Genomic DNA, 15,186 nt, shown 5'->3' with positions numbered 1-15,186 from the left:
GTTTGCTCGGCCGGTGCGAGACTTTAATAAAGGAATAGCCCACCATTTTTTGACTCCACTGTTTCTTGACCATCTGCCCAAACTAAGGTGACCAATCGTCCTCCTTTAGGGAGGACAGTCCTTCTTTAATAAGTTATGTCCTCCCTCGAAAAGTGTCCTCCTACATGTCCTCCTTTTTGATATTGGAAGACTAACCGGTAAATGTCCGTATTCAATCGATGCAGAGTCAATCCATTGCGTGTGACATGACGTATTTGTATCTAAATGAGTACTTTTTCTTACAATAATTATTAAAAATTAATAGGCATTTAAACATAAGTACAATGTAAAATATTACAAATGTTTTTATTATGCATTTATCATATTATAGTATATTATTGTTGCAATGAATAAAATGTCTCTTTTATTTACAATATTGTTTTCTTCTATTTATTTTTGACCTCCTTTTCACTGTAAAAAAGTTGGTCACCTTAGCCAAATTCAATGTGAACCTGCATGTGAATGGCCACGACAGGCGCGACTGCTGGCCATACAGAGACTAATAGAGATGTAAAATTTTTGATAAGAATGTACCAGTACAACTGCCTTTAGTAGGAAATCTTCACTGACCTTTATTCTTCAATGCTTAATGTGAGTAAATATAAAGGAATTGAAAAAGTGAAGCATTCTGTTTGTTTCAGAGAGAGGGTTCCGTACATGGTTCCAGAAACACAGTGACAGCAGAACCAAGAAAGAAAAAATATCTGGAAAACAGCAGGTTGGAAGCCAGCTCACAGAATTTGGATGCCCTTTTATTTTATTTTATTTTTTTTTTTTTCTGAAGCTGGAAATGGGGAGAGATAGACAGACTCCTGCATGCGCCCGACCGGGATCCACCCGGCACGCCCACCAGGGGCGACGCTCTGCCCACCAGGGGGCGATGCTCTGCCCCTCCGGGGTGTCGCTCTGCCGCGACCAGAGCCACTCTAGCGCCTGGGGCAGAGGCCAAGGAGCCATCCCCAGCGCCCGGGCCATCTTTGCTCCAATGGAGCCTTGGCTGCGGGAGGGGAAGAGAGAGAAAGAGAGGAAGGAGGGGGTCGGGGGTGGAGAAGCAAATGGGCGCTTCTCCTATGTGCCCTGGCCGGGAATCGAACCCGGGTCCCCCGCACGCCAGGCCGACGCTCTACCACTGAGCCAACCGGCCAGGGCCTGGATGCCCTTTTAGATGTTAAAAACTACAATGGCTTTTACTGAGGACTTGTCATGTGACAAGACTTCTTTAAAGTGCTCATATGTTACCTGATTTAATCCTTACAACCTTTCCAAAAAAGATCCTAATTTGTTCAGTGCACTACTCCCTTTAATAGTCTGTAAAATAGGAAATAGCAGGCACCATATATGTCTCGTTTACTGTATATTCTCTATGTCTGTCATATGGTTGGTGTTCAATAAATACACAATGAATAAACAGGTCTCATATGTAGGCAGATGGGGAGATGAGGAATCAAAAACAGGATGGATAGTGAAGAGATGGTTGATGAAAAAGTCAGCCTACATTTTAGGAATATAAAAGTAAAACGGCCTAACCAGTGGTGGCACAGTGAATAAAGCGTCAACCTGGAAACACTGAGGTTGCCGGTTCGAAACCCTGGGCTTGCCTGGTCAAGGCACATATGGGAGTTGATGCTTCCTGCTCCTTCCCCCTTCTCTCTCTCTCTCTCTCTCTCTCTCCTCTCTATAATGAATAAATAAAATCTAAAAAAAAAAGAAAATTTAAAAGTAAAACAGATTTCCTCAAAATGCTGAGCCGAATAATTCCCTCATCAATAAAGATGAAATTATGTGTTAGGGCTTACTGAAGTCAAATCTTTTGAATACCTCAGAATATAAAGATAGCTTTGAGGCATGAATAAAGTGGTCCCATTTTATTTTGTTCTGCATTTTAATGATAATCTTAAATTGAAGAAGAAACAAATAAATGGAAAAATATTCTATGCTCATGGATTAGAAGAATATTGCTAAAATGTCCATATGTCCATACTACCCAAAGCTATCTATATATTCAATGCAATTCCTATCAACAATCTAATGGCACTTTTCACAGAAATATAATAAGCAATTCTAAAATGTACACGGAACCACAAAAGACCCCAAATAATCAAAACAACCTTGAGAAAGAAAAACAAACCTAGATGTACCACACTTCCTGATTCTATACTGTATTACAAAGCTACAATAATCAAAACAGCATATGGTACTGCAGAAAAACAACATACAAGTCAACAGTACAAAATAGAGAGTCACAAAATAAACCCACGTATATGTGGCCAATTAACTTATGGCAAAGGAGTCAAGAACATGCAATGAGGAAAGGATAGTCTCTTCAATAAATGGTGCTGGAAAAACTCAACAGCCACATGCAAAAGAATGACACTGCATCCCTATCCTACTTCATACACAAAATCAACTCAAAGTAGATTAAAGACTTAAACATATAAAATTCCTAAAAGATAATATATAGGATAAAGCTTCTTGACATTGGGCGTGGCAATGATTTTTTGGATTTGACACCAAGAGAAAAATCACAAAAGCAAAAACATAGAAGTAGGACTACATGCAACTAAAAACTTCAGTAGAGCAAAGGACACCATCAACAAAATGAAAAGGCAAGTTATGAAACAGAAAATAAGTTTTGCAAATAATCTAATAATGTCTTAATGTTCAAAATATATAAAGAACTCATACACTCACACAACTCAGTAGCAAACTCTCTCTCTCCAATTGACAAATGGACAGAGGAACTGAATAGAAATGTTTCCACAGCAGACATACAAATGGCCAACAGGTACATAAAAAGGTGCTCATGTCACTAATAATCAGGAAAAGTCAGAGAGAGAAAGACAAATATTGTACGATCTCATTTACATGTGAACTCAAAAAACAAACCAACAAGAAAACAAAAAATGGATTGGTTAGTGTTGGCCATAGGCAGAAGATGGGTTGTGAACAAAATGGCTGAAGGTGTTCAAAGGATACAAACTTCCAGATGTCAGTTCTAGAAATGCAATGTACAGCATGATGACTAAAGTTAACAATACTGTATTGCATATTTAAAAGCTGCTAAGGTAGTAGATCTTAAAAGTTTTCATCACACACACACACAAAAAAGAGATTAACTCTGTACAGTGACAGATGTTAACTAAACTTGCTATAGTTATCATTCTGCAATATATATATGTATATATATACACCTATATCAGTCATGCTGTACTGCTAAAATATCTTATATATCAATTATATCTCAATGAAACTGCAAAAATAAATAATCCTGAGTAATTATTTAAAAGATTCTTCATTTTCTCTCAGTCCTTAAGCTACCATTATCCGACCTGCATTAATATTGTTCCTCTGGAAGTACTGTATTAAGAGAAATCAACCACCTAAAATGGTCCAATCCCTTTCACACCTTTTAATCCTTCTGTTATTGGAGTAAAAGTGATTTGAAGTAAAGTGATTCAATCATTTCTCTTCTTAATACTATTTCTTTATGATTTTCATCTATTTACCTTATCTTTTATTTGCAGTTTCCATCCATATTATTCTTTTTGTTCTTATCCAATAAGCATTAGTGTTACTCCCTTTTCTATACGGATTCTACTTATTTGTCACTATATAAATGACTTTGAGTGATGACTTCGTTTTTCATGGTTTTCCCTGCTGTCACTGTACATCTCTAACAAACCTCTTTTTTGAGCTGTAGTCTCATATATGCAACAGTTCATTAGATGCATTTATCTGAATGTCTCACAATCAATTCAAAGTATATTTCAACCTAAATTAATCCATCTCTCCTCCCATATCAAAACCTAAACTTTTCTTTATTCATAATCAAAATATTAACTACATAAACATCTACAGAGACATCAAGTTAGGAATCATGGTGCTTTTCTATACATTTACTTCTTCATTACCCATAACTGACTCAGTCACAAAGTGTTGAAAGTTTTGTTAACTCCTTAAGTATTTCCTATTCTTTCCACTCTCGCCATCCCCACCCCCATCATCCTAGTTCTGACAGGCATATTTGTTAACAACTATAGCAGCGGACTGTAGTATCTAACTAACCTCCTTCTCTCCATTTCCTACTTTCCTCTGAACACCCCCCAATCTATCCACTATACTTACCAAAAAACACTGAGTGAGCAGAAAAGCTAAAGAGAAAACAACAGTATCAGGAAAGCAGACTGGAAAGGATTAAAATGAAAAGGTGATATGAATTTAGACACATTCTATGTCTAGTTGAATATTAATAAATGAAAATATTTCTTTTACATTCTGAAACTAGCCAAATGACAGTGAGAAACAAAATAAATCAAAAAGGACTGTAAGGAGAGGACATGACAGCAGATAAAAATTATCATAAAAATTTTAAACATGAAAAAATAATAGATAAAGGGCAAGTGACTGCAGCCCAGAGGGGTAAGATATAAAGGATCAAACTGGTTCATGACATCTATCTTAGACAGGTTCTAATACTCATTATGTTTGAAAAGGAGAATGCAGAATAACACTGATGCCAAAAGGACTAGTTGAAAACTTAAAAAGTGAGTAACTAGACCTCCAGATTCTTTCTCCATCCATGCACAGGTGTAAGTATAAAAAGTCACCTATTTTTTCCCTGTCAGGATAGCTCGGTTGGTTGAATCATTCTCCCAAAGCACAGAGGCTGCTGTTTTGATCCCTGGTCAGGGCACATATAGGAACAGTTCGATGTTCCTATTTCTCTCTCTCTCTAAAAATGAATTTAAAAAAATTTGGCCCTAGTTGGTTTGCTCAGTGGATAGACCGTGGGCCCAGTGTATGGACGTCCCAGGTTCAATTCCAGTCAGGGCACACAAAAGAAGTGACCATCTGCTTCTATTCCTCTCCCTCTCCCCCTTCTTTCCTTTCTCCCCAAACCCCACAAGCCAGTGGCTCAACTGGTTCAAGCGTGGGCCAGTAGCTGAAGATAGCTCCACTGGTTCTAGCATCAGCACCAGGCACTAAAAACAGCTCAGTTGATTCGACCCTGGGCCCCAGATACAGGTGGGTGAATGGATCCAGGTTGGGATGCATGCTAGAGTCTGTCTATCTCCTCTCCTCTCACTTAAAAAACACAAAAAATTCAAAAAGAGTAACCCATTCTTTATACACATGCATCAATGCATTACACACACTTTTATAAACACCTTTTAAAATGAAGAAAAAAATTAAGTTTGTGATTCTTTATAAAATGTTAGTATCTATATGTTTTAAAACCTACAAAATATTTAAATATTTAAAAAATAATCTATTTTCCTCAGACTATAGTTGGCTAATGAGAATAACTATATGGCTAAATATTGTTTCTACTTAAGGATTCATGTTGATAATATAGTTACTCTATATTCTCCAAGGGATTATGACAAATGTAGTCAGGACATTTCTAGTTGATTCTATCCCTCTTTATCTGGTATATGTTTGTTTTAAAAGTCAAAATAAACAAAATTTTATCTAAATATGTTCTAGGGAAAAAAACAGAGAATAACATCTCCTCCTTTAAAGATGGAGATTTCTGCAGTCCCTAAGTCACGTATAACATGTTTAAAAAACAAGATATGAGTAATATTTTTCATCATATGAAAGGGACAAACGGTAGAAGCTTGCAGGAGTGGTATAAGAAGAAAAGGAATTTTAAATGAATATTGAAGATATAAAAATAGTGGGGCAGCATATATCAGATCTTTCAATAAAATTCATTAGAAAAAGGGGGTAAAATATCACAACATCTTTGAATTATTGAAGAGATCTACTGCCACCAACATGGTATTTCTGGTGCCCTGAATGACGCCATTGCCAAAAAGAACTAAAAGTAATAAACATATTTATATATAATATGCTGATATGTAATATACACTATGAATACAATTACTATAAATTGGTTTGCACACACACAACACATTCATACAGAAAATATCTTCCTAAATTCATTGATGTATTTCCCCAAAAGGTAAGGATTATTAAAGCCAAGAATGAGGGAAGCCAGAAAAATCAGAAGTAGGAAAAACAAATAGCTTGAGTTATTACAGAACTGGAGTAATTGAATAATGTCATTCAACACTTAGGCTGATTAAAGATAAAGCTCTGCCAAATAATTAGAAAATCTAAAAGAAATGAATAAATTCCTAAAAACATGAAATCTTCCAAAATGAAATAAAATACAAACAGAAAATCTGGACAGATTACTACCAATAAAATTGAATCAGTAATCAAAAAACTCCCAACAAACAACTATCCTGGACCAAATGCCTTCACAATTTAATTTTGCCAAATATTCAAAAAAGAATGAACATGTACCCTCAAACTATTCCAAAATTCAATAGGAAGGAAAGCTCCCAAGCTCTTTATAAGGACACCATTATCCTAATTTCAAAACCAGATAAAGACATTCCAAAAAATTTATAGGCCAGTATCGAATGAAGCAAAAATTCTCTATAAAATATTAGCAAACCAAATTAGCAAACCAATACATTAGAAAGGTCATTCAACATGATCAAATGAAATTTATTCTTGTGTTGGAAGGTTGGTATAATATCTGCAAACCAATCAGTGTAATACACCATATAATCAAAATGAAGAATAAAAATCATATGATCATATCTATAGATGCAAAAACAGATGCTGACAATACCCAGCATCCATTTATGATAAAAATTCTAAGCAAAGTGTGAATACAGGGAACATATCTCAACATAACAAAGGCCATACATGAAAAATGCAGATCATCATCCTACTTAATGGGAAAAAACAAAAGAATTTTCCTTAAGATTAGAAACAAGACAAGGATGTCAACATTCACCACATTATTCAACATAGTAATGGTATCCTTAGCCACAGCAATGAGACAAGGAAAAGAAATAAAAGACATCTAAATTGAAATGGAAAAGGTAAAATTGTAATTATTTGCAGATGACACAATACCATAAATAAAGAACCCTAAAGATTCCACCAGACAACGAGATCTGATAAACGAATTGAGTAAAATAGCAGAATGCAAAATTAATATTTAGAAATTGGTTGTATTTTAATATACCAAAAATGAACCTACAGAAAGAGAAATTTAAAAGAACAATTCCACTTACTATTGCATCAGAACAAATGTACCAAGAATAAATTTAATCAAGGAGGTAAAAGACCTGTACTTGTAAAGTTGTAAGACATTAAAGAAAGAAAATGAAGAATATACAAATAAATTTAAGCATACCTTATGCTCATGAATAGGGAGAACTGATATCATTAAAGTGTCCACACTACCCAAACAATAGATAGATTCAATGCAATCCCTAATAAAATACCAATGATGTGTTTCATAGAACTAAAACAAATATTCTTAAAATTTATATGGAACCACAAAAATACCTGAATGAACACAGCATTCTTGAGAAAGAATAACAAAGTAGAAGGTATAATGGTATCTGATATGAAATTATACTACAAAGCTATAGTAATCAAAACAGCATGGCACTGACATAAGAACAGAGACATAGATCAATGAAAATGAATGAAAAATCCAGAAATAAACCCACGCCTAAATGGTAAATTCATATATAACACAAAGGAGGCAAGAAAATACTATGGGTAAAGACAGTGTTCGATGAAAGGTGGTGGAAAAATTGAATACATACTGAAAGATAAAGCTAAACCACTGTCTTACAACATATGCAAGAATAAACTCAAAATGGATTGAAGACTTAGATGTAAGACTCAAAACCATAAAACTCTTAGAAAAAATATAGGCAGTAAACTGTGAATTTTCTCTTAGCAATATTTTTTCTGATATATCTCCTCAGGCTAGCAAAATAAAACAAAAAATAAACAAACTATATCAAACTAAAAAATGCTTTTACAAACAAAATAAACCATCAGCAAAATGAAAAGTCAACCTTCTAAATGAGAGAAGACAGTTGCCACTGATCCATCCAATAAAAGGTTAATATCAGCCTGACCAAGCGGTGGCACAGTGGATAGAGTGTCGGACTGGGATGCTGAGGACCCAGGTTCGAGACCTTGAGGTCGCCAGCTTGAGCGCGGGCTCATCTGGCTTGAGCAAGGCTCACTAGCCTGGACCCAAAGTCGCTGGCTTGAGCAAGAGGTTACTTGGTCTGCTGAAGGCCCACGGTCAAGGCACACATGAGAAAGCAATCAATAAACAACTAAGGTGTCGCAATAAAAAACTAATGATTGATGCTTCTCATCTCTCTCTGTTTCTGTCTGTCTGTCCCTATCTATCCCTCTCTCTGACTCTCTCTCTCTGTCCCTGTAAAAAAATAATAATAAAAAAAATAAATAAATAAAATAAAAAAAGGTTAATATCCAAAATGTATAAAAAACTCATACAACTCAAGACTAAAAAAACAAATAAACAAAATAAAACAAACAAAAACAATTAAAAATGGGCAGGCGTTCTAAATAGAGACTTCTTTTTACTGAATAGAGACTTCTTTAAAAAAAAAATACAGATAGCCAATAGCCACATAAAAAGATGCTCAATGTCATTAATCAAAAGTGAAGTACAAATTAAAACCACAATGATATATCACCTTTCACACCTGTCAGAATAGCTATCACCAATAAAACAACAAGATACAAGAAAGGACTGAGCTGTGAGAGGAAATGACTAGTAGGACACTAGTATAAGTCAGCAAGTATAAATCATAACCAACTCTGACTGACCACTAGATTTTTATAAATAAAGATTTTTTGAAAATAGTCATGTCAATTCATTTACATATCATCTACAACTGCTTCTACACTACAGAGTGAACTAGGTGGGACAGAAACCATACAGCTGATAAAATAAAGTATTTACTATCTGTCTCTTTGCTGAATAAATGTTCCAATTATGTACAAGAATAATCATAGCATAATTAATCATAATAGCCAAAGAGTAAAAATAACTTAAATGCTCATCAACTAATGAATGGAGAAAGAAAATGTGCTATATCCATAAAACCGATTATAATTCAGTCATGAAGTTAAATGAAGAATGATACATTCTATTAGATGAATCAAGCTTAAAAATATTATGGTAAGTGAAAGAAGTCTGTCACAAAAGACAGCATATTATGTGATTCCATTCATATGAAATGTCTAGAATAAGGAAATGTACACCTAAAGAAAAATTAGTGGTTGCCAAGGACTGAGAGAAGAAGGAATGAAGAGTAACTGCTAATTGTATACCAATTCTTTTTGGAGTGATGAGACCAGGCATCCTAAAATTTGATAGTGGTGATGGTTGTACAAAACTAAATATACTAAAAATCACCTATTAAATGTAATGGAAATAATCTAATAGTATATCTTAAAAGAAATAACTTTCCAATACACAGATTATATCTTTATAAATTGTTATACAAATAATAGAAAATTTCAACAAAAAAACAAGGTATAAGTAATTTTAACCTTACAAAAATTATTAGTTAAAATAAAAAGAACATTTCCCCACTCACTTTATGAGGATAACATATCCTTGATATAATAATATTCAATTGCTGTTGTGATAATAAAGAATTCCCTATAACCAAAAGCAAATAGCAAGGAATGGATATGTCCAATATGCTGGAAAAATGACTCTAGCATCAAGGCAAAGAGGTCACATAAGAAATACTCTAAAGAACTTCCTTTTAACCCTTAAATTCTATAATTTTATGACATTCATTTTAAATAACTTTAAATATCAAATTTCTGGCAGTAAGATATTTAATTCTGACTAATAGGAGAAAACTAGATTTCAATGAAAATTTCTATCCAGGAAAAGCAGAGAGAAATCAACATCAAGTCACAGTCAAAACTGAGTACACTGCACATACTTTCCAATAACAGTATGTATAGAATCTTTATATCAGGACTCATACACTTACATCCTAATAATATTAACAAGGTGTTGACCTGTTAGTACTGTCAAAAATTTTAAATCTTGTTATTAAAATATAGATTTATGTTATTTACTTTGAGACTTCCTATTGGAGATAAATATGTCAAAGTTCAAAAGGGAATGATTTTGTACCTGAAAACACTACAATATCAGAAATTAAGTATTTATTAAAAAAAGATTCATGGATCCAATCATCGCACAATTATCTACTTTATTTAAATAAACGAGAAATCTAGAAATTCATTATGTGTAATATAAATAATATATTCATTTGATTATTTGTATGTTATAGTCATTCATAAGTTCAACCTACTCAATAGTCTTAGTTCAGCATGACCCATACATCTGAAACCAACTTTCTTCTCAAGTTAATTTTCTTTGTTTAGCATTTCAATTATACTAAAAGTTCATATTGTATATAAACTTTTGTACATAGTCTCCATTTATATACATATATAAATATGTGAATATGATTGAAAGGCATGGATGTCAAACAGTATCACTTTATGTTCATTTACTTTGTAAATCTTTCTTTTTAAATAATTTTGTCAATCATTTAAGTTTATTTTCATGTACATCTTTAAATGAGAAGACTGATTCATATATACACTAGCATATTTTAAAAAACAATAAAACTAAAAATATCAGTATAAAATATAATAAGCATAAAAAGAATTTCTTTAAATGTACCTTCTTCAAGGATGGGTCTTGGGATGACAAATGGAATCTCTTGCAGGGGTTCCATATACTTGTGGCCAGCACTAATGATCTTTATTTGAGGCAAGCAGAGCACCAGCGTTCCAGGCATACTGGTTTGGCCATGGTACCAACTTCTCACTGTTCCAGGAATGTCACCAGATACAATGGTACTTGGGGAAGGCAGGCTATCATTTGGAATGAACACGCAACAAGACTGTACTTCAAGCTAGGGGGAAAAAAAGTAGAATCAAAACATTTGAATCAGATTGAATTTGGGAGTAAACAGTCCCTCAAACACTAATACTTTGACCAGAATAAACAGGCAAGAAAAAAAAAGAATACATGAAGGTCCTGTTTTTTGCAATAAATTTGATCAAAAGGACACACTGACATGAGATAAAACTTTATCTGCCTTTCCACAGTTCTTTCCAACAAACATAATTGAGTTAGAAAACATGCGGGCTAAAAAGATGAGAAAATCCTCCTTGATTTGCAGCTCATTAGATTTTGTTATCACCAGCTAAATTCTTAGAACTGACTGAATAACATGTCATTGCTCTTACATAAAAAACAAATAAACCAGTCAGAGAAAGACTAGTACCTTATGATTTCACTCATATGTGAAATCTAATGAAAAAAATAAACTAAAAAAACAAAACAGAAACAGACTCACAGAGAACAGACGGGCAACTCTCAGAAGAAAAGGGGGTTGTGGAGCTGGGTGGAAAAGGTAAAGAAATTAAGCAGAAAATAAAAAAAACTCAGACAGGTGATAGTATTGGGGTTACCAGAGGAAAAGGAAGGTGAAGGAAGAGGAGAAAGTAGAGTGCGATAAATGGTAATAAAAGCAGACTTGACTGGGGTAGTGAATACATAATACAATATACAGATAATATATTATAGAACTATACAACTGAAACCTATATAATTTTATTGACCAATGTCCCCCAATAAATTCATTTGAAAATAAAATAATTTAAAAAACCAAAAAACCCCATATACTGCTATTTTTATGTGAATCTGACCCTTCCTTTTTTATTTCAGACTAAAATATAAGAAAAGATGTTCAAAATGTTCAGATTTTACACACATATATATATATCACATGTGTTATATATAAAGAGACACAACACATGGTAATTAAGAAAATTCAGCCTGACCAGGCAGTGGTGCAGTGGATAGAGTGTCTGACTGGGACACAGAGGACCCAGGTTCAAAATCCCAAGGTCACCAGCTTGGGCGCCGACTCATATAGCTTGAATACAGGCTCACCAGCTTGAGCACAGGGTTGCTGGCTTGAGCGTGGGATCACAGACATGACCCTATGGTCGCTAGTTTGAGCCCAAAATCACTGGCTTGAGCAAGGAGTCACTTGCTCTGCTGCAGCCCTCTGGTCATGGCACATATGAGAGAAAGCAATCAATGAACAACTAAGGAGACTAAGGAGCCACAACAAAGAATTGATGCTTCTCATCTCTGTCTGTCCCTCTTCCTGTTTGTCTGTCCCTCTCTCTGACTCTGTCTCTGACAAAAAAAAAAAGAAAAAAGAAAATTCAGAAGTCTTAAAAATCAGAGCATATTGCTTGCTATGATCATACTTCAAATTATTACCTAAATTGTGACTTCATCTAAAACTTTCATGATTCCCTATTCCCAATGCAGTTACTTAGTTTGCTAGACCTTTAGAGAGTTAAAAGAAAAATAAGCAAGCCCAAATCAAAACTTGAATTCATCTCACCCTGAATTCTTAATTCAAAAGCAAAGTAGATTAAGTCTATTATTCTTAGTTGATTCTTATAATATTCTGTTCCTGGTTAGTAAATGGCCCAGACAGATCAGTATACTTGAATTATGTTTAAAATAAAAAATATGGCCTGTTAATTTTCTATAAAATACTTGGCATACAAAGGTATTAACTGAAAGTACAATAAAAGTAATATTTGTTTGCTTGATAAATGCTTAGATATTCTTGCAAATTGCATTAGCAAAGTCAGTATATTTTATAAACGATAAGTAGGAATACAGTAACATCATCTCTTGGGGCTAATATATTCCTTAGTGAGAGTACAACAATATGTAATGGGTCTGGAATTCCTTGATAAAATAAACAATTTGCCAGCCTTATAAATAAGCAAACTTAACTCATCTCTGCTTCAACATTTCTGTGCATGGACAAACTAATGAATTCAGTGAAGAAAAATATAAGTAAAACTTTGCAAAAATAAATACATTGGTCATAGAGTATGAGCTCATTTTTTATTTCTAGAATTTTATCTTGCAGCTTAGATAATTTAAGTGTGTATATGTTAAGTAGTTAATTGATTTAAGATAACAATGTATTTTTCTGAAACAAGTGAATATCATATCAAATATATTACATTTAAGTTTTTAAACATTTCACATCAGTCATTGTTGATGTTTAATTGCACAAGTTAAAATGGCACACTGAGAGCATATACTCCTATATAAATTATGGTTACAAGGTCATATTATGGAGAATCAGTATTCTTCCTATAGGTATTAATGCTATATTAAAATTATTTTAATAAGATAAGATAAATAATTTAATGTTATCATATACAAGTATATACATATAAATCCTGAGAAACAAATTTAGATTCTGCCAAAATGTCCAAAATATTTTAAAATTCAATAGTATGAGATAGATAACAACTCTAAACAATAAACTTTATAAAATAAATTACATGTTGTGGGGATTTTTTTAATGATTAGAACCAAAACATATTATGCATCCAAACTGCTTGAACTTTTAATGTTACATCTACTATATATACTAAAGCTATCACATAAATCCTTTTATACTTTCAAAATAACTGTTAAATTGTATGTCTAAAATTGTGGTTTTAATGTAAAATGTTGAATGATTTATATAAGTGAATAGAAATCTGCAGCAGTAAATTCTGCATTAATGTAAGGATCTGACAATCCAAGGAAAAGAAAATGAAGTAATCTGCCAGTAAGAAGTCCTCAAACTGGGGGTCAGATCATGTTCATGGAAACCATCTGGTTGGGACCCTCTGAGCCACACCAAACACAAATGATCTTTTAAAAAAATATCCTATTCATTAATGCATCACAGCTGCACTGAGTGTTACTTCATTTTTCCATGGCAACATCCTTTCTGTTTCAAGGATCTTATTTCAGTTTTGGTAGCAACGTGTTCTTTCCCCAATATTGAACACATTCATGTGTTAAAGTGAAGGGATTATTACAAGTTCTTGAAGTAGAACCACCTCTATTTTGATGCCTATTAGGTCAAGGGCTACATTTCTAAGTATTATATACTGAGGATGAATCAATGAAGTAAAAATTACTCAGTATTCTTATTTTAATAAATAAAATGTCATGAACTTTTTTCTGAAGTTCTAAGTTTATGTGGCACTTGAAAAAATACAGGCCATTGTACCCCCATATGCAAGGTTAGGTAAACTTAGATTTTTCTAATTTGTGTCCTCTATACTGTGATACAATTCAGTTAAAAAGAAGAGACTACAATAGTTTTCATTTACATATTATTATGAGTATTTTATTTAGCCCACTGTTCAGTCTATAGAACACTTTATATATAAATGCTCTAAATGTTACCATATTCTCTGCCCTTTAAAATAATGTTGCTCTATTTCTTATTCCTGATTAACATGATTGTCTGTTTTTAAAACTTAAAACTTCAGTGTTAATTATATTTTGCAAAATTTCTACAGAAAGAAATGTTCTATGTATTTTATTTTTCAGAAAACAGTTTCAAAAAAACAAAAATGAGGAAACATTTCAGGGTGTAATTTCATTAACATTTTCTTTTTTTAAAATTCATGAATTCTTTAATATTTACCATGAACTATTCTGAAAGTCAGGAACACAGAAAAAAAGACATAGTTCCAGCATTTAAAATACCTGAAACAATAGGATTTAAAAATACCTATAACCTTACAGGATTTTCACTTCTTGAACACAAACTCTGTAATTTCAGACACAACCTATTTTGTTCAATCTACAGTTTCAGTACATAGTACAGTTCCCAGCATGTACGAGGTTCTAAATAAATATTTAATAAATGAACACCATTATTTTTATTAGCATCAGACACAGATGTAAATAATTGTTTATTGCATATTCATCATCTAATTCCTCAAAGACAATCTTGTTGAGTAATTTAAACATCTGACTTAACAACAGATGGGTTCAACTCCAGCCTAGGACCTTTGACAAGCCATTTAATTTGCCCATGACTTCAGATTTCTCATCTCTAAATTAGGTGAAATCAACATTGACATAGGATGTAACATAACTGCCACTTAAATTTTTGCTAACTAAATAAAATCAATAAACATACTAAATATGTACTACATGCCAGATCCATATAATATGTTAGCTCCCAGGAATTTACAGAAGATGCTCAGTTATTTTGTTTTAAAATGCTGTTGCGTGCGGAGGACCCGGGTTCGATTCCCGGCCAGGGCACACAGGAGAAGCGTCAATTTGCTTCTCCACCCCTCCGCCGCACTTTCCTCTCTGTCTCTCTCTTCCCCTCCCGCAGC

At 33.4% G+C, this 15,186-nt stretch overlaps 1 protein-coding gene across 4 annotated transcripts in view; it reads right to left on the bottom strand.

The window, feature by feature from the left end:
* Window positions 1–15,186, bottom strand: part of VPS13B (vacuolar protein sorting 13 homolog B) — an 887,459-nt gene that overhangs the window by 458,037 nt on the left and 414,236 nt on the right. For all 4 annotated transcript variants that reach the window (XM_066379210.1, XM_066379212.1, XM_066379209.1 and 1 more), the window contains exon 23: window positions 10,622–10,856. In XM_066379210.1, coding sequence (XP_066235307.1) covers window positions 10,622–10,856 — 235 coding nt within the window. The remainder of the gene's footprint in view (window positions 1–10,621; window positions 10,857–15,186) is intronic.

The sequence above is a fragment of the Saccopteryx leptura genome, chromosome 3 (assembly GCF_036850995.1).
Source record: "Saccopteryx leptura isolate mSacLep1 chromosome 3, mSacLep1_pri_phased_curated, whole genome shotgun sequence".
NCBI lineage: Eukaryota > Metazoa > Chordata > Mammalia > Chiroptera > Emballonuridae > Saccopteryx > Saccopteryx leptura.
This window is presented reverse-complemented; position numbering and strand designations above follow the sequence as displayed.